Here is a 19,626-nt window from a genome sequence, read left to right as displayed (position 1 = left end):
TCAAATATAAGCCACCATCAATAATAAGACACACTGTTATTTTATATACAGCCAAGAAAGCAATTAAACTCTGACAAGCAACAATAAAAAATTAAAAACAAAAACCACACAACACTCTGACAAGCTATTGATGAATAGCCACATCCCCACTTCAGAGACGCTAAAGTGTCAGAAATAAATGCATCTTAGATTTGATAAAATATAGTGTCTGCAGACCTGAGAAAGGACACCCACCCGCCCAGTAACCACAGCTGCCTTTTAAGGACAGTGTAAGCCTCAGCTCCTAACTTTGTGGCCTCATTTTCCCTTCTCTATGGGCCTGCTCTTTGATTTTCCCAATTAAAGAAAAAATGTTCAGTGCCCTGGGAGGCCAGAGATGATCTCCACAAATCTACATGCCATCCCCAGCCCCAACGGCCATCTTTCCACCCCTTGTACCTTCCATGCTCTGACCTACCACTGGACCTTTGCACAAGCTATTCTCTGCTCAGAATACCACTTATCCTGCAGAGCTCAGTTGTCACCTCCTCCAGGGAGCCCTCCCTGAATTCACCGAGCAGAACAAACCTTATGCGGTGCTTACCACCCTTACAAATTCAACCAGATGTCCACTGTGGGTGGTTAGTTGCACATCTGTGTTCTGCATTAGATTGTGAGACTAGGGGTTGACTGTGCTTCTCTCTAGTGTACCCCTAGTACCTGGCACATAATAGGTGCTCAATAAAATTTAAGTCCCATGAACCAATGAAATTTCTGAACAGGGCACTCATTCTGGGAGGGGAGCAAGTCCCTCAAGGCCACACATCTGGTCAGAGGTGAGCCTGGGACAGATGTGGCTCCAGCAGCCAGGCCTTTACCCGCTGCCAGAGCCTCCCCGGTCCCGGCCCAGGTCACTCACCCTCTTCTCGTGGTTGGGGACAATGCAGCGGACGAAGCTGGGGTTGGTGTTGCTGAGTGTGGCCATGAGGCGGCTCAGGGACTCCTTGTAGAGCTGTCCCACGGTCCGGAACATGCCCCGGCGGGGGCGGCCACCCGGGGGGCCATCCCCGAGGCTGCTCACCTGCTCCAGCCCCACGATGCCCTCCACTGTGGGAAGAGGAAATCAGATGCAGGGTGAGGAGGGGACCGGGGGTCAGTTTGCGGGCACCGGGCTGGCCAAAGGCGAAGGGTCTTATTATTTATAGGGCATGGCACTTTACATATGAAACACCTCACACAGCCTGGTAGGGTAGGGAATCCCAGCCCCATTGGACTGGCGGGCAAACTGAGGCTCGGAAAAAGGGGGAAACTGCGCCCCTGGCCACACAGCTTAGAAACTGCAGGTCCAGGACTGAAACCCAGGCAGTGTGAGTCCTCTCAAACTCTGACCTCTGACCCCTCTTCTCCTCAAGGACTAAGCTCTCCGTTTTTCCTACGGGCAGATAGGACGAGGACAGCAAATGCTTACTTAGCACGTATCCTGTGCTGGGCACTGTTCAAAAACTCTTTGCCTCCTCTGGCTTTTTCATAAGACAGAGAGAGTCGCTCCCATTTTACAGATAAGGGAACCAAGTCACAGAGAAGGAAAGGGTAGCCACAAACACAGCACTGCTGCATTGTTAGGAACACCAAACAGTCAGATTAAACATGGAATAGGGCCCTGGCTGGTTTGGCTCAGTGGATAGAGCATCGGCCTGAGGACTGAAGGGTCTCGGGTTCCGTTCCAGTCAAGGGTTTGTGGGCTCGATCTCCAGCAGGGGGCATGCAGGAAGCAGCTGATCAATGATTCTCTCTCATCATTGATATTTCTATCTCTCTCTCCCTCTCCCTTCCTCTATGAAATCAATAAAAAATATATATATATATATATATATATTTTAAATGGAATAGAGCCCTGGTGGGTGTGGCACAGTCGGTTGAGCATTGTCCCAGGCCACCGAGAGGTTGCCGGTTCGATTCCCTGGTCAGGACACATGCCCAGGTTGCAAGTTTGATCTCCAGGGAGGAACATGTGGGAGGGAGGCAGTTGATCAATGTTTCTTTCTCTCTCTCTCTCTCTCTCTCTCTCTCTCTAAAAAAAAAAAAAAAATCAGTAAAACATTTCTAACAAATGCAATGGAGTCTAGCTTTTCTGTGCAATGTGTGAGATAAGGCAATCTGCCTTCACATTAAGCATGTTTTTAGAAAGGCCTGATTTCATGGCAACTCTGTTTCTCTATTGTCACTTGATGGTGTCACTTCAGCAAGTGAGAAACACCCACTCAACTTCGGCGATCGCATCACGCCTGGTTTCTTGGGACCCTGCAGCCGGGGCCCAATCTGCTGCCCTGCTGTCCCCGGCGATGAGGGTCATTGGGGTCCACCAGATTGTCTGCATTCAGGCAGGACCTGGCGTGTGGTGGGGGCTCAGATATAGCATTTTTCTACCCAGGTTTCAACGCTCCCTCCCACATTTAGTTATTATCAAAATGATAATGATCACTTATTAAGCTCTTACAGCACAGCTAAGAGCTGAGGCTCGGGGACTCGATATCCTGGGTTCAAATCCTGGCTCCGCCACGTGCTGGCTGTGTGATCTCGGGCTGGTGACTTGACCTCTCTGTGCTTGATTTCCTCATCTGTGTAAGGGGCGGGTCACAGTACTAACACCTGCCTCAGCGGGCCGCTCAGAGGAGTCTATGTGTTAAAAATCGTAGAAGGGCTTTGCACAGAGCGAGGCACACAGTCGGTGCTCATTAAACGCCAGCTGATCTGAGCAATTTGGTTAGACGTAGAGGAAGGCACTGGGTCTGGACACCGCTGAGGGAGCTGACAGGGAGGAAGAGGAAGCATGCGAGACCTCCTTGTGGAGAGAAAAGGGGACGGGTGCTCACAACCAGGTTCCCGGTCCAACAGGCCCACCCTCCTCATCTGGCAAATCTCACCCATCCACGCAGAGCAACACCCACCCCCTGGCGGAGAAATGGCAGAGCCGTGCCTCCCTGAAGATCCTGGGGGCGCCGGTGGGAAGGAGCCAAGGAAAGAGAATTGCTGGAAGCCCCCCTGTTCTGGGGGGAGGGGGCCGATGGGGGAGGAGACAGATGGGGGGAGAGGGCAGATGGGAGAGAGATGGGGGGATGCGAAGGGAGCAGTATGGAAGGGAAGAGGGAGAGAAGGTGGCACAAAGAGAGAGAGAGGAGAGGATTGTTAGTCAGCAGCGCGAGGCGGAGCAGGAGGGGAAGCCTGAACCCCGACCATAGACCTTCACAGCCAGGGAGGCGGCCCGGTCACCGCTGTGTCCGCCCGCCCGCCGGGGCGTCAGCGTGGCTGGCGTGTCCTCTGGGAGGAACTCGTGCCGGAGGGAAAAAGGTCTCCCCCTGGAGGTTCGTTCTGTGTCTGTTTTGCTAGTGACTCTTTGCCCCCCGACCACACGGAAGCTCACGGACCCCCTCCACGCTTCCACCCAGTCTGCTGCGTTTGTCTCTCTTGTTTCATCTGCTCCCCTCCCCACCTCCGCCGCCCCAGGGGCTCCAGGACGCTGGGCACCCAGCTGTGGGCTCAGGGCAGCTGTAAGAGGGATTCACGCCACAGTAGGCCCAGTTTCCCACCCCTCACGTGACTTGCAGCTCCTTGAGCCTGGGCTGGCCTGTGGCTGCTGTGTTCAGGGGACCTGGGGGGACCCCGTGCCATGTTCCAGGCTGGGATTTGGGGAGCGCTTTGCAGCTCCCACTTTCCCTCTTGGAACCCTCTGAGAGTCGGCCACAGATGGGGCGGGACGTGGGAGGGGTCGCCGGGGACATCGTGTGTCCGTGAACGAGGCACAGACGTTAAAGACGTGGGGCAGGGGGTGACTTTCAGTCTGAAGGCGCTGACTCTCCTAGCAGGACCTGGTTTTGTTGCCGAATTTCAAAGGCTGCGTTGCAATCCCTCTTGTGTAAACTAGATGAGACACAGATGTCAAAGCTTCCCTCCTCGAGTCGGCTCACCAGATCGAGGCGCGCCACGCCCGTGTGCCCTGTGGGTTTGTTTCGGGAACCACCCATCCTGCTCATTTTGTTCTCTTGTCTGGTTGCGTGGGCTGGCGCCTCTACAACTACGCTTCTCACTTCCATCAGAGACTAAGGCAAATCGACACTTTCAGGAAACCTGGGATCGGAAAAAACTACGATGCTGGTGCTGCCAGATGTATCAAATCAGCTCTCAAACCTCCTCTCAGGATGGGGGGCGGGGGGGGGGGGGGACTGACGAGGCTTGGGAAAGCCCCGGGGCCCACCTCACAGGCAATCGGCTCCTCTGTCCGGGCCTCTTACAGAAGTGACATTTCGAGAAGACTAACGGCAAATTCCCACCGGCCTTTTGGAGCAAGAAAGCTCCAACACTGTATCTCAGTCTGTTGCTATCTTGCTTTTTCCCAGGGGCCCTGAAGGGAACTTTGTGAGAAAGCAAATCAATAAAGGTTGAGCCCAGCCCGCATGGCTCAGGGGTTGAGCATCGACTTATGAACCAGGATGTCATGGTTTGATTCCTGGTCAAGGCACATGCCCGGGTTTCAGGCTTGATTCCCAGGGTGGGGTGTGCAGGAGGCAGCTGATCAATGATTCCCTCTCATCATTGATGTTTTCTCTCTCTCCCCATCTCCCTTCCTCTCTAAAATCAATAAAAACATATAAAAATAAATAAAAGTCTAAAACTTGATCTACCTGTAAAGTACTCCCTTCTGAGTACTCATTATTAATTCTTTTTAAAAAATATATATTTTTTTTATTGTTTTTTCACAGAGAGGAAGGGAAAGGGATAGAGTTAGAAACATCGATGAGAGAGAAACATCGATCAGCTGCCTCCTGCACGCCCCCTACTGGGGATGTGCCTGCAACCAAGGTACATGCCCTTGACTGGAATCGAACCTGAGACCCTTCAGTCCTTAGGCTGATGCTCTATCCACTGAGCCAAACTGGCTAGGGCTTGTTATTGTTATTAATTCTTTTCCAGTCAAATTTCTTGTGTGTGTGTGTGTTTTAGGGGAGGCAGGGTGGTTATATGCCATCTACAAATAATGTTACCTCTTTCTTTACAATGCTCACACACTTATATCTTTTTCTCATCTGATTGCATAGGCTAGTATCACCAAAAAAGTGTTTCACAGCAGTGTTGATTGTGGGCATCCTTGTCTTGTTTAAGGAGCAGTGTTTTATCATTGAACAAGAGGCCTGGTGCACAAAAATCGTGCACTGGAGCGGGGGTGTCCCTCAGCCCAGTCTGCACCCTCTCACAGTCTGGGAGCCCTCAGGGGATGTCTGCTTGCCAGCTTAGGCCCGCTCCCTCTGGGGATCAGGCCTAAGCCGGCAGTCAGACATCCCTCTCACAGTCCCAGGCCGCCCTTGCTCCTTACTGCCCGCCTGCAGCGGAGGCGGGAGAGGCTCCCGCCACCGCCGCTGCCCTCATCAGCCTGAGCCTGCCTTCTGGCTGAGCAGCGCGCCCCCTGTGGGAGTGTACTGACCACTAGGGGGCAGCTCCTGCGTTGAGTGTCTGCCCCCTGGTGGTCAGTGCGCGTCATAGCAACCTGTGTTCTGCCCCTCCAGCGATTTGCATTTTACCCTTTTATTATATAGGATAGGATGCTGGCTTGAGACATCAATCAACCACTCACTGAGAACACTCCTGTGAGACCGACTGGCCCGCCTGTGTAAGTTCTGCACCTGAGCAGACAACTCAGCCCCGGAAACAAGGTGCTCACGCTGTGGGCTGGGGGAAGGGACGCCCAGAACTGCAGGGCCGGGGAAGTGGGTCCTCACCGTCTTTCCAGATCTCCGCCGTCAGCCGGTCTGTGCTCTGGTGCAGCAGGGCGGCCACATTGTCATTCAGAGGGTCCATGTTCTTCATCAGCCACTCATTGGCCTTGTAGTCGACCTGAGTGGAGTCAGGCATGGCAGGGGGGTGAACTTGCAGGTTCGGGGGCTCTCCTGAGTTCTCCAGGAGCCCCCAAGAAGTTTTGAGGCTCTGGCTCTGGGGCTCACCACCGGAGAGCATTGGTGCCACCTTGTGTCCATCTCTGGAACTGCACCCTCCGCTGGCATGACCCCTCTCCCTGTGCTTCCCGGTCCACCTCTGACCTCGTCCACTTTCTTCCTTATTCATTCCACTCTAGACACTCGGGCTTCCACGCTGCTCCTCAAACGTGCACCCTCGCTTCCTCCTCAAGATTTTACCCCTACCCCCCCCACCCCCCCCACGGGAGTCCCTCGCTGTGGCATTTCCCACAGATGGTTGCTTGGGAGAATTCAGGGTTTTGTTTTGAGGATCCCACAGAGTGATGGTCTTGACCACAACACCCTGCATATGTCCCCCCGCACCCCGCCCCCCCCACACACACAACAGATTGGGGCTCCCTGAGGCCAGGGCCCGGGCCTATCCCAGCCCAGCACAGAGCTAGGCACACAGGTCTTAGAAAATGTTTGGGAAACTTGGTGCCCTACACAGGACACACGGGGCCCTGCCTCCCAGCCGCCGTGCATGCTGTTCCCTCCGCCTGCAGAGCCCTTCCCGCCCTTCACCCGTCCTTTCTGGCCCCGTCACACATCATTTAGGCCAGACAGCCCACAGGCCAGATCGGGCCTGCCACCTGTTTTTGTAAATAAAGTTTTATTGGAATACGGCCTTCATTTAGGTCTTCATTTATGAGTTACCGGTGGCTTCCGTCACACTGCAGTGTCAGAGCGAGCAAGTGGTTGTGACAGAGTGTCTGGCCCACGAAGCTGAAACTATTTACAGAAAATGTTCGCTGGCCCTTAGTTTAGGTTTCAGATCAAGCGCTGCTCTTCTCTGTGAAACTGTCCCTGGGGCTCCCCCTCTGGGCTTGGACTTTGATACTGATCTTAGCTGCCCCGACCAAAGCACCTGCCAGCCTTACATGCCAATAGTTTGTATTTGTCTTCCTTCCAGAGAAGGAACTCAGTGAGGACAGAAACCATGTCTGACTTGGATCCCCGACTTTGCTCAGCACAGGGCTGAGTGCACAAGGACGCCTGTTTGCTGAGTGAGTAGATAAAATGCACATGATTCTCCTCTTGGCGAACTCCTACCCACCCCTCAAAACCTGCTGTGAAAATGCCCTCCTCCAGGAAGCCATTGTTGACTTCACCAGACAGAGTCCTCACTCCTCCTGGGGCTTTCCTAGCCCCTGGCCTGGCTGTGTCCTGTCCCAGTGGACCTCCGGTGGTCGGCACCCTCCCCCCCAATCTGTAGCCAAGGGGCCCCCACTCCCACCCACGTGCCCCGAGACGGGCCCAGTCCCCTACCTTGCCCGCATAGTGCAAGACACTGAAGTCGGCCTGGTCCCGCAGCTGCCGCGGCCGCTGGAACTTGGGGTGGCCGCCCTGCTCCTGCGCCACCTTCTCCACGAAGGACTTGTCCGTGGCCTTGGGGAACCAGCACTCCTCGTCCAGCAGGGCCAGGAGCCCAGGCGGGTTGGCCTGACCATTGACAGGAAGGGAGAGCAAGTCAGGTCCCCAGATACTGGGCACTTAGGCGGTGGCTGGTTTATAGTTCTTATAACTGACACGTGGATGTCGGACTGAACGTGAGGACAGCAGTGACAGTGACAGCCACAGATGGAGCCGGCCCTGTGGCAGCTCGTCCCAGGGTCACACAGATCTGGGTGGTTTTCTCCATATAATTGATGGGGAGGCCCGAGGCCGAGGCCGGTGGGGGAGGGCCTGGACCTGGGCCACGGGAGGGTGGGGAGACGCTGTGGGCGGGCGGCGGGCAGAGCTGTGGCGGGCTCACCGGCCGCTCGATGAGGTCGATGCAGGGCTGCAGGTCGAGGCCGAAGTCCAGGAAGGTCCAGGGGATGCCCTCGCGCTGGTACTCCTCCTGCTCCAGCACGAACATGGTGTGGTTGAACAGCTGCTGCAGCTTCTCGTTCGTGTAGTTGATGCACAGCTGCTCGAAGGAGTTCAGCTGCGGGGAGGAGGGGGAGCGTGAGAAAGGACGGGGGCCCAGAGGGAGGGGGATGGGGACCCAGAGGGAGGGATGGGGACCCAGAGGGAGGGGGATGGGGGCCCAGAGGGAGGGGGAGCGTGAGAAGGGACGGGGACCCAGAGGGAGGGAATAGGGACCCAGAGAGAGGGGGAGCGTGAGAAGGGACGAGGGCCCAGAGGGAGGGGGACAGGGGTCCAGAGGGAGGGGGACAGGGGTCCAGAGGGAGGGGGACGGGGACCCAGAGGAAGGGGGACAGGGACCCAGGGAGAGGGGGACGGTACCCAGAGAGAGAGGGGGACAGGGACCGAGAGGGAAGGGATGGGGACCCAGAGGGAGGGGACGGGGACCCAGAGGGAGGGGATGGGGATCCAGAGGGAGGGGGTGGGGACCCAGAGGGAGGGGGACAGGGACCCAGAGGGAGGGGGTGGGGACCCAGAGGGAGGGGACGGGGACCCAGAGGGAGGGGATGGGGATCCAGAGGGAGGGGGTGGGGACCCAGAGGGAGGGGGACAGGGACCCAGAGGGAGGGGGTGGGGACCCAGAGGGAGGGGGACAGGGACCCAGAGGGAGGGGGTGGGGACCCAGAGGGAGGGGATGGGGACCCAGAGGGAGGGGGTGGGGACCCAGAGGGTGGGGGACAGGGGCCCAGAGGGAGGGGGACAGAGACCCAGAGGGAGGGGGACAGGGACCCAGAGGGAGGGGGACAGGGGCCCAGAGGGAGGGGGACAGGGACCCAGAGGGAGGGGATGGGGGCCCAGAGGGAGGGGGACAGGGACCCAGAGGGAGGGGATGGGGGCCCAGAGGGAGGGGGACAGGGACCCAGAGGGAAGGGGAGGGGCAGCGTGATGGGCCCTCAGGCCTCAGCCGGCACAGAGAGCGGACCTGGAAGATCTCGAAGCCGGCGATGTCCAGGATGCCCAGGAAGGAGGCGCCCTGCCGGGGGCTGCGGTCCAGGGCCCGGTTGAGGCGCAGGACCAGCCAGCGGAAGAGGCGCTCATAGGTGGCCTTGGCCAGGGCTTCCAGCGCGAAGTCAGCCTGCGTGCGGGACAGGATGCACAGTGAGGGCCCGGCCCGCACACTGGGGCCCCAGCCCGTCCTCGGGCTCTCCCCCCCGCCCCCCCCATGGTTTAAGAACGAGGTCATGAACAGCAGCCGACCATTCCTCGAGCCTTGGGGTCTGAAGCACTCGGGGCTCATCAGTCCATTCGTCCTCCCCCTACTCCTTGAACCAACTAGACAGCATCAGTCAAGAGGGTGGGCTCTGGGGCCTGCCAACCTGGGTTTGAATCCTGGCTCTGCCATTAGAGGCTGTGTTACCGCGGGCAGGTGAATAAACCTCTCTGTGCCTCAGTGTCCTCATCTGTGAAATGGACCCTAACCGTACCTCAGCAGAGAGCGGAATCCTGGTCAGTGTGACCTCCGACCTCTGGTCCCCGCCTCCCCCTGTGTGTCTTCATCCTCGCACCTCGAGTGCCCAGCCTGGGGCAGGCAGAGGCCTCTGCCCAAGAGCTGGACCCTGCAAACCTCTAGCCCATGTTGACTCCTTTCCTCTCCCGCCATTGTGAGCCCGGGCTCAGTCTCATTGTCATTTGCTCGGATTATGGCAGCAGTCTCATCATGACTGACTGCTTCCACCATGCCCTCTGCACTCCGTTCTCCACACAGGAGATAAGGAGACCTTGCCCGGCCAGCGTGGCTCAGTGGTTGAGCATCCACCTATGAACCAGGAGGTCAGGGTTTGATCCCCAGTCAGGGCACATGCCCGGGTTGCAGGCTGGATCTCCAGCAGGGGGAGGGCAGGAGGCAGCCGATGCATGATTCTCTCTCATCATGGATGTTTCTATCTCTCTCTCTCCTCTCCCTTCCTCTCTGAAACCAATAAAAACATTTTTTTATAAGAAGATAAGGAGCCCTAGCTGGTTTGGCTCAGTGGATAGAGCGTCGGCCTTCGGACCAAAAGGTCCCGGGTTGATTCTGGTCAAGGGCACCTACCTTGGTTGCAGGCTCCTCCCTGGCCTGGGCTCTGGTCAGGGTTCATGCAGGAGGCAACCAATTGATGTGTTTCTCTCACATCGATGTTCCTCTCTGTCTTTCCCTCTCTCTCCCACTCTCTCTAAAAATCAATGGAAAAATATACTTGAGTGAAGATTAACCAAAAAAAAAAAAAGAAAAGGAGATTTTTTTTTTTACAAAAAACAAACAGAGTCAACTTGCTCCCTGGCTGAACCCTCGCTGGCCTCCTGCTGCACTTTTACTAAACTCACCTCCTTACTGTGGCCTCTAAGACCCTCTATGATCTATCCCCTCCCAACCTCTGCCTGCAGCTTCAACCACCCTCTTCCCCACTCTCTAGCCTCACTGACCTCCTTAATGTTCCCAACTCGCCAGGCTTGTTCCAACCCCAGGGCCTTTGCACGTCCATGTCTCAACTTGAACATCACCTCCCGGGAGAGGACCTTCCTGACCACCTGGCCCTCTCCTTCATGGAAGGCATCCCCGCCTCGAAGCATCCTGTTTATCTTGTATTATCTGTGTTCCCACCACTGCTTTTATCCCCGGCACCCAGACCAGAGCCGTAACTGGGCCAACACCCAGCAAAAGTTGGTTGAGTGAGCGAGGAAAAACGGCATAAGCCACTGAGACCCGGGACCTTGGCTGGAGTTCTCCCCATGCCCGTCCCCCCTGACCCCCCTCCCCGCACCACCTACCTGCTCCTTGGTCTGCGCTTTCTGCACGTAGTCCCGGCCAACTTTGATGCGGGGGGTGAGCAGGGCGCGGGAGAAGTCCGTCACCCCCAGGCCCAGCAGGCGGCAGAGCTTCTGGGCAGCTGAGGACAGACAGGCACGCGGACCCCTCAGCACTGGGAAGGGGCACCGCCCCCCGCTGTAGGGAACAGAAGCCCTGCCTTTCCCACCACAGGCATCTCCGGTCCTAAGAGTGAGCTCCCCTTGCCCGAGCCGGTTTGGCTCAGTGGGTAGAGCGTCGGTCTGTGGACTGAAGGGTCCCAGGTTCTATTCCGGTCGAGGGCATGTACCTTGGTTGGGGGTACATCCCCAGTAAGAGCTGTGCAGGAAGCAGCTGATCGATGTTTCTCTCATCGATTTTTCTAACTCTCTATCCCTCTCCCTTCCTCTCTGTAAAAAAAAATCAATAAAATATATATATTTTTAAAAGAGACCAAGATCTTGGCACTAGGTATGCTTAAAAAAAAAAGGAATATATTAAAATAATAATAATTATTAAAGCAGAGCTATTTCCAGTTGGATAGAAAAAAGAATATCAACTATAACTCTGCTTCTAAAAGGCAACAAAATACATATATGCAAGCCCAGAGGCCAGGAGGAGATATGCCCAATGCTAAAGGCAGGTGTCTGAGGGGCGGGGATGCCCGGGGACCCTGCTCCTCCCCTGCCACCCCCATGCCCTCTCCCCCCACGCCACCCCCCCATTGGCACGCTGGTGCCGGTCAAACTTTGAGTGGGGATAGCACCTTTTATAACCAGGAAGACGGCAGGAAATGCTATTTTGGAAAAGACTCAGCCAAGGGCGGGATCTGAGAGCGCCCGGCTGGGCAGGGGTGCTCTGTGGGTGGGCAGCAGGCAGGGGGCGTCACCTGTGTTGTCAGGCATGGAGGCCTGGTCGTTGTTTCGTTCTCGCTTCAGGACGATGTTGCCAAACTGGAGCACGGCCGAGACCATCCGCAGCATGGCTAGGGGGGCAGAGAGAGAGGTCACCGAGGCTCCAGGTTAGCTACCCCTTAGACACGGAGCTTCAAAACCCTGTCAGCCCGGCCGGCGTGGCTCAGTGGTTGAGCGTCCACCCAGGAACCAAAGGTCGCCTGTTCAATTCCCATTCAGGGCACATGCCCAGTTGCGGGCTGGATCCCCAGCAGGGGACGTGCAGGAGGCAGCCGATCAATGATTCTCTCTCATCATTGATGTTTCTCTCTCTCTCTCTCCCTCTCCCTTCCTCTTTGAAATCAATAAAAATATATTTAAAAAATAAAAACATCTTATTCATACACAGGGTAGGTCAAAAGTAGGTTTACAGCTGTTCACATGGAAAATAACACACTAATTAATAAGTGATGATACAAGAACAAAGTCCGTGTGTCCGTGCTCACAGCTGTCAAGCTGCGTGTGCCCCACCCTGTGTGTTGCCGCTTCTTTCACACTGAGCTCCCAGCCAACAGCACTGGAACCGCGCCTGAAGGCAGCTCGTCTAACACAGATTCTCTCTCCGCCAGGCACATCCCAGCCATGTGCTCAGGAATGCGGCCAGCGCTCCAGCGCTACGCCTGGAAGGCGTTATAGACACACTCACCACCACCAACAAAAGCACAAAAATGCCAAAAACCCAAAAGGACACTGGTTCACGGGAGGAGAGCTGACCTCAGTGGTATGCACTTCGCAACTCAAAAGAACCCCTCGGTGAATGACCACAGACACACCAGGAGTACTGGTTATAATGCACAGGAGTACTGGTTATAACGCACCAGGAGTACTGGTTATAATGCACAGGAGTACTGGTTATAACCCACCAGGAGTACTGGTTATAACACACCAGGAGTACTGGTTCTAACCCACCAGGAGTACTGGTTATAACGCACCAGGAGTACTGGTTATAACCCATTAGGAGTACTGGTTATAATGCACCAGGAGTACTGGTTCTAACGCACCAGTACTGGTTATAACCCACCAGGAGTACTGGTTATAACGCACCAGGAGTACTGGTTATAATGCACAGGAGTACTGGTTCTAACGCACCAGGAGTACTGGTTCTAACGCACAGGAGTACTGGTTATAACCCACCAGGAGTACTGGTTCTAACGCACCAGGAATACTGGTTATAATGCACAGGAGTACTGGTTATAACCCACCAGGAGTACTGGTTCTAACGCACAGGAGTACTGGTTCTAACGCACAGGAGTACTGGTTATAACCCACCAGGAGTACTGGTTCTAACGCACAGGAGTACTGGTTATAACCCACCAGGAGTACTGGTTCTAACGCACCAGGAGTACTGGTTCTAACGCACAGGAGTACTGGTTCTAACGCACCAGGAGTACTGGTTCTAACGCACAGGAGTACTGGTTATAACCCACCAGGAGTACTGGTTCTAACGCACCAGGAATACTGGTTATAATGCACCAGGAGTATTGGTTCTAACACACCAGGAGTGCTGGTTATAATGCACAGGAGTGCTGGTTATAACGCACCAGGAGTACTGGTTCTAACGCACAGGAGTACTGGTTCTAACCCACCAGGAGTACTGGTTCTAACGCACAGGAGTACTGGTTATAACCCACCAGGAGTACTGGTTATAACGCACAGGAGTACTGGTTCTAACGCACAGGAGTACTGGTTATAACCCACCAGGAGTACTGGTTCTAACGCACCAGGAATATTGGTTCTAACGCACAGGAGTACTGGTTCTAACGCACCAGGAGTGCTGGTTATAACGCACCAGGAGTGCTGGTTCTAATGCACCAGGAGTGCTGGTTATAACGCACAGGAGTACTGGTTATAACGCACCAGGAGTACTGGTTATAACGCACAGGAGTACTGGTTCTAACGCACCAGGAGTACTGGTTCTAACCCACCAGGAGTACTGGTTATAACGCACAGGAGTACTGGTTCTAACGCACAGGAGTATGTTAGGGTGGCAATCACTCTTGAGACGAAACTCAACATCGTTGCCCAGCATGAAGGCCACAGCCATAATCACATAAGTTCCAGGAGGTATTTGACACTTTAGCATAAAAGCTTTGTGTTAGCCCTGGCCGGTTTGGCTCAGCAGATAGAGCGTCAGCCTGAGGACTGAAGGGTCCCAGGTTTGATTCTGGTCAAGGGCACATGCCCGGGTTTCGGGCTCAATCCTCAGTAGGGGGCGTGCAGGAGGCAGCCGATCAATGATTCTCTCTCATCATTGATGTTTCTCTCTCTCCCTCTTCCTTCTTCTCTGAAATCAATTAAAAAAAATATTTTAAAAAAAGCTTTGTGTGAGGTGGTTTTGCCCAGCTGTGGGTTGGCAAGGCTAAGCTGTGATGTTCAGTAGGTGTGTTAGATGCATTTTCGATTTATGACATTTTCAACTTCCCATGGGTTTATCGGGAGGCAACCGCAGCGTAAGTCTAAGAGCGTCGGTATTTGCCAGTCTGTGCAGAGCTCCAAAAGCGGGCAATGCTGCCCCGGCCGGTGCGGCTCAGCTGGTTGGAGCATCGTCCCGTGCACTGAAAGGTGGCGGTTCAATTCCCGGCCAGGGCACATGCCCAGGTTTTGGGTTCGATCCCTGGCTGGATCACGTGCTGGAGGCAACTGATAGATGTTTCCCTCTCGCATCAAAGGTTTCTCTCTCAAATCAATTTTAAAAATTTCAAAGTGGGCAATGCTGCCCCCTGGTGTACATCTCAGGAATGTGTAGGACTTGGCTGATGTAAAGTTGGGGGCCATCGAGGCAAGGAGTGGAGTGTTTCTGGGTGTCCCAGGGTGTGGGCAGGTGGGGACAAGGCAGACGCCCCTCTGTACTGCAAAGAATCGCCCACATCAGCCCCAGCCGGTTTGGCTCAGTGGATAGAGCGTCGGCCTGCAGACTGAAGGGTCCCAGGTTTGACTCCGTTCAAGGGCCCATGACCCGGTTGAGGGCTCGATCCCCAGTAGGGGGTGTGCAGGAGGCAGCTGATCCATGATTCTCTCTCATCACTGATGTTTCTATCTCTCCTTCTCCCTTCCTCTCTGAAATCAATAAGAACATATTTTTAAAAAAATTGCCCACATCCCATGTGACTCCTAAATGTACCATTGGGCAGTCACATCTGTGAAGTAATGGTTTGCAGTGATCTGACAAGAATCCCTTCTGTTTTACATATAAACTCATAAGTGTTTGGTTTGAATGCACAGTGAATTTTCCAGGAAGGTGGGGGGGGGGGGGGGCACTGTGTAATCGGAGGAAAGACTGTTGTTGCTTTTGTTCAGAATTTTATGTAGATTTGGCCAGCATTTCAGAACCCTCTGGCTTCCCACAGCAAAGCTGCGCCCGGCATTTGAGTCGACCATGTAGCATGCCTACAGCAGGCTGCCCTGGGCGTCCGGAGGGCGACCCAGAGGTACCCATCTGCCTCTCTGGAAAGGACCTGGGGCTGGCCTCGCAGCCACACTGGGGTAAGTCCCGGGCAGATGCCCCACCTCCCTGGACCTCTGTCTCCTTTTGTCAAAAGGACAGTCTATGAAAAGGTGACCCGCTGGCTCCACTCCTTGTAAGTGAAACACAAAATCTACCAACAATCTCACAAAGGTTGTGCGAGCGAGCGAGCAGGCACAGGGAGTGGGAACTAGCGCCACCTACTGGCCGGCAATGAGGTTGATTCTCTACAATTAAAATTAACAGAAGGGGACGGGGAGGTCAGAGGTGAAACCCAAAAACCCACAAGTGGGTACTTGCTGGTCCTGATGCCAGGTGCCCAGGGGTCATTACCCTCTGCTCTACTTGCACACGTGTTTGAAATTTCCCATAATAAAATGATAATCAAAAATATTCAGTAATAAAAAGGAGTGATGCGCCGATACAGGCTACCTCATGGGTGCACAGGGAAACTCATGCTGAGCGACAAGCCAGCCACAGGAGGCCTCTATGATCCCACTGACAGGACTGGCCCAGGATGGGCAAATCCGCAGACGGGGAGCCGGCAAGTGGCTGCTGGAGGAAGCGGGCAGGTGACGGCAAAGGGAGCAAGTTACCTCCTTGGACCACGGAAACGTCTCACATCGCCGGTGGTGATGGATGCACACCTCTGCGAACGCACTGAAAGCCAGGGGCTTGTGCCCTTGAACTAGGTCAGTGGTTGGTAAACTGCGGCTCGAGAGCCACATGCGGCTCTTTGGCCCCTTGAGTGTGGCTCTTCCACAAAATACCGACTTCTGCGCATGGGCCACGAAGTTTCGATCGCACTGTACGTGCACGCCCGCATGTGGTATTTTGTGGAAGAGCCACGCTCAAGGGGACAAAGAGCCGCATGTGGCTTGCGAGCCTGCCGACCACTGAACTAGGTGAACGGCTGGGTAGGTTAATCACATCTCACTAAGGCTGGTAAACGTGTAAACAGGATTAAAAACAAAGCCTGCACCTCTCCCTGGGTCCCCCCTATCTCCTCTAAGAACTGAGCCTACAGACCTGTTCACACATGAGCTGGAAGACGAGGGACAAGGATATTCAGGGCATTTTTTTCGTCGTCCAATAGCAGTGGGAGGTAGTCACCCCAAGGGTCTACCTCCCAGGAACAGGGTTTGGAAAAAAGACTCATAGTTCATCTAAACAGTGAAAGCTGTCCTGGCCCAGTGGCTCGGTTGGTTGGAGCATCATCCCATACACCAAAAGGTTGCCAGTTCAATCCCCAGGCAGAGCGGGTATGGGAGGCAACTAGCCAATGTTTCTCTCGCACATCAATGTTTCTCTTTCTCTCTCTCTCTCTCTCTCTCTCTTTCTCCTTTCCTCTCTCTCTAAAAATCAGTAAACACATATCCTCAGGTGAGGGTTAAAAAATCTCCTATATAATAAAATCCTAATAGGCAAATCGACAGACCGGTGGAACGACCGGTCGCTATGACATACACTCACCACCAGGGGGCAGACGTTCAATGCAGGAGCTGCCCCCAGCCCGCATGCCCCAGGCCAGCCAAGGCAGGTGCCACCAGGGGCCCTCGACTGCCTCGCCAGTCGCCCCACAGATCGGCCCTGATCGCCGGCCAGGCCTAGGGACCCTAACCATGCACGAATTTCATGCACCGGGCCTCTAGTATATTTATAAACAATGAAAACCTACGCAGCCACAAAAAAGGACTGAAGTTCGCCTACAGGGACTAAAACACAATGATGACCAAAATGCATCGTTTGGTGGGAAAAGCGGGGAGCAAAGCCCCCCGAGCACTGGGTGATGAGCTGACTAACCCTGCGCCGCCTGGGACCCGGAGTGGGGCCGACGTGCCAGATGGTGTTCACCTGCTGGTCAGGAATCTCAGGTGTCTTGGGAGGAAGGTCGGGGGTCAGGGCCCACCTGGAGCGAGGCTGTGCGGGACATTTTAAATCGGTAGAGGAACATCTTAACATTTGAATCACCAGCTCAGCTGAGCACCAGCCCTCGGCTAGAGAATGCCTGTCATCATGGGAAAAATATGTGCATCTTTCCTAAGTTATCTGAAATATTTCTACAAGGAGAAGCAGGAAGCTTAATGGTGTGAAATTCAGGTGGGGGGGGCGTGGAGCTGGCGGGGGGTAGGAGACTTGGTTTTCCCAGGGCGACCTTTGGCCTATTCACCTGTCGCTGCATGCCATTCATCTGGCCGGGAGGGTTATTTGAGGTGACATGTGTCAGGAGGTCAGGCGGAACCTGAGGGGCCAGGCAGGCGGCCCAGGCCCCCACCATCTGAATCTGTTTGCCAGCTGCCCAGGGAGGAGAGCGGAGACGGGCAGGCGGGAGTTGTGCAACCGCGGTTGGGAAACGCGGCAGGGGAGGCCGGAGACCTGTGTCAATGGGCCCGGGGAGGCGGCCAAGCTGGCTCTGGGTCCGCAGCCCTCCCAGTTGGGCCCTGGAGCCACCAACCTCGGCCTCCGGGGCCTCCCGCAGCGCCAGGGACCAGAGGAGAACGAGGCCGGCCGGCCCAGCCCTGCCCTGCCCTGGAAATCAGGGTCTTTCCTCGGTGAAAAAACCACAGGCCACCCAAACCACAGAACCTCAGGCTGCCGCCGGAACATGGCGGAGGTCAACCTCTATGTGCTTGCTACGGGAGGAATCATGCCCTCCACCGAAAAGGTATGCTGAAGCCCTAGCTCCAGGGCCCCTCAGAATGAGGCCGCATCTGGGTGTGGGGTCATGACAGGTGACATCACTACAGCTAAGACCAGGTCGCACAGGGCCCCTAATCCAGTGGGACGGGGTGGGCGTCCTTACACCAGGCGGAAGTTGCACACACAGGTGTGCACACAAGGAGAGCGCCATGTGAACACAGAGGCAGATCAGGTGACACTCCTACAGGCCCAGGCACTGGGCAGGTTGCCAGGAAACCACCAGAAGCGAGGGGAGGGGCAGGGGACAGATTCTCCCAGGACCAGCCGACCCTGCCCACGCCTGGGCTCCCGGCCGCCACAACGCAACACGACCCATTCCTGTCGTTTGAGGGGCTCGGGGTGGGGTCCTTTGTTATGGTGGGTGGCCCAGTGAGCGAATATAGCACTGCAGCTGGACCAGGGTCAAAACACACTGTTTGGTGACAAGCTCAGGGGCAAACCAGCATCACACAAGGTGACGATCCGAGTATCCCACACCCGGAACAACACCATTTTCCCTGCACCCTCGCCTCCGCCTCCTCCCCACCTCCGGTCCATCCTCCGCATGGCCCAGAGCTGCCCCTGGCCTGCCCTGAGCTCTCCAAGGCTTCCCAGGGCTCCCAGGACAAGCCCCAGCCCCTCCTCAGGCTGGAATTAGAGGCCCCGCCTGCCTCTGCAGCTCCATCCCTCACTCCCCTCTATCACACAGTAGACGGAGTCTCATCCCTCAAACATGCCATGCCTTCCCTGCCCCAGGGCCTTTGCACAGGCGGCTCCCCTGCCTGAAACGCTCTTCCCTGATATCACCAGTGCTCACTCCCTGAGCTCCCCCAGGCCTTTGCTCACCATCTCCGTGGGCCCCTCCTGATTCCCTACTTAAAGCTGTCCCCTCCTCCCCGCTCCATCCCTGGTTCTATTTGCCTCCCTGGCATTCATCGCCTTCTGGGAGAGCACAGAATTCCTGATTTATCTGGATTGTAGTTCTCATTTAGCCAGTCTCCCGGAGGCAGGAATGCTTATCGGTCTCCTATCCAGTGTGCACACACAGTACTTGCTCAATAAACGCTCGAGCGAATAATCCAAGGAATGAATGACCAGCCCTTCCCCCCCCTGCCCCGCCTCGCCTGCCCATGCAGAGCCCACCCCCACCCTTCGCGGGCCCAGGGCACACTCACAGGTGATCTCCTCGTGGGTGAATCCCAGGACACGCAGGGACTCCAGCGTCTCCTGGAAGAGCTCACGCTCCTGGCCGGGGGAGGACGAGGGCCCGTTGGTGAGGAAGCGGTACTGGGAGCAAGGCTCCAGGAGGAGGTCAGCTGCAGGGGAAGGAGTGGGGGCGAGGTCAAGGGCGAATGGTGGAGGTCGACTCACATCCCAGCTTCCTCAGAGGCCACCCCAGGCCAGGCCCTTCCCCACCGGGACCCTCGGTCTCCTCCTCGGTTCAATGAGGGAGGAGCCTTTCCTCACGGGCCCGGTTTGGACTGGGGGTGGAGTGGGTGCTTACTTAGCACGTCTTAGACCATTAGTCTTCCCTCCTCCCATAGGGATTCTCCTGTGCCGGGGTTGCCCAGAGCCGGCAGGACCAGGTCGGCAGAAGCAATGGGCCGGAGGGGCCCCGAGTTAGCGGAAGCCACGGCGGGGGAAGCAGCAGAGGGCGTGTGGCTCAGAAGCCACCGTGAGCGGGAGCCTGGGTGAGGGGCCAGCAGCCAGAATGAGAGGAGCCTCAGGCAGCGGGGACAGTGGGGGCCGCTGTCGTAGCCACCGGCAGGAGGAGCGGGAGCAGGAGGAGTGGCGGGAGGAGCGTGAGCGAGAGGCAGAACCTCAGGCAGCAGCAGAGCGAGGAGAGCCGGGAAGCCGCCCAGGCCAGGACCA

General features: G+C 55.9%; 1 protein-coding gene across 5 annotated transcripts in view; it reads right to left on the bottom strand.

The window, feature by feature from the left end:
• Window positions 1–19,626, bottom strand: part of MYH14 (myosin heavy chain 14) — a 91,893-nt gene that overhangs the window by 41,708 nt on the left and 30,559 nt on the right. For 3 of the 5 annotated variants that reach the window (XM_070402617.1, XM_070402619.1, XM_070402618.1), the window contains exons 10-18: window positions 18,930–19,070; window positions 11,549–11,644; window positions 10,644–10,762; window positions 8,818–8,970; window positions 7,741–7,914; window positions 7,254–7,427; window positions 5,751–5,865; window positions 2,928–3,026; window positions 899–1,086 (exon numbers count right to left, since the gene is read on the bottom strand). In XM_070402617.1, coding sequence (XP_070258718.1) covers window positions 899–1,086; window positions 2,928–3,026; window positions 5,751–5,865; window positions 7,254–7,427; window positions 7,741–7,914; window positions 8,818–8,970; window positions 10,644–10,762; window positions 11,549–11,644; window positions 18,930–19,070 — 1,259 coding nt within the window. The remainder of the gene's footprint in view (window positions 1–898; window positions 1,087–2,927; window positions 3,027–5,750; window positions 5,866–7,253; window positions 7,428–7,740; window positions 7,915–8,817; window positions 8,971–10,643; window positions 10,763–11,548; window positions 11,645–18,929; window positions 19,071–19,626) is intronic. The other 2 variants (XM_070402620.1, XM_070402621.1) reach the window with 1 other exon arrangement.

The sequence above is a fragment of the Myotis yumanensis genome, unplaced genomic scaffold (genome assembly GCF_028538775.1).
Source record: "Myotis yumanensis isolate MYYU_CA2020_CCGP unplaced genomic scaffold, mMyoYum1.0.hap1 SCAF_23, whole genome shotgun sequence".
Classification (NCBI taxonomy): Eukaryota; Metazoa; Chordata; class Mammalia; order Chiroptera; family Vespertilionidae; genus Myotis; species Myotis yumanensis.
This window is presented reverse-complemented; position numbering and strand designations above follow the sequence as displayed.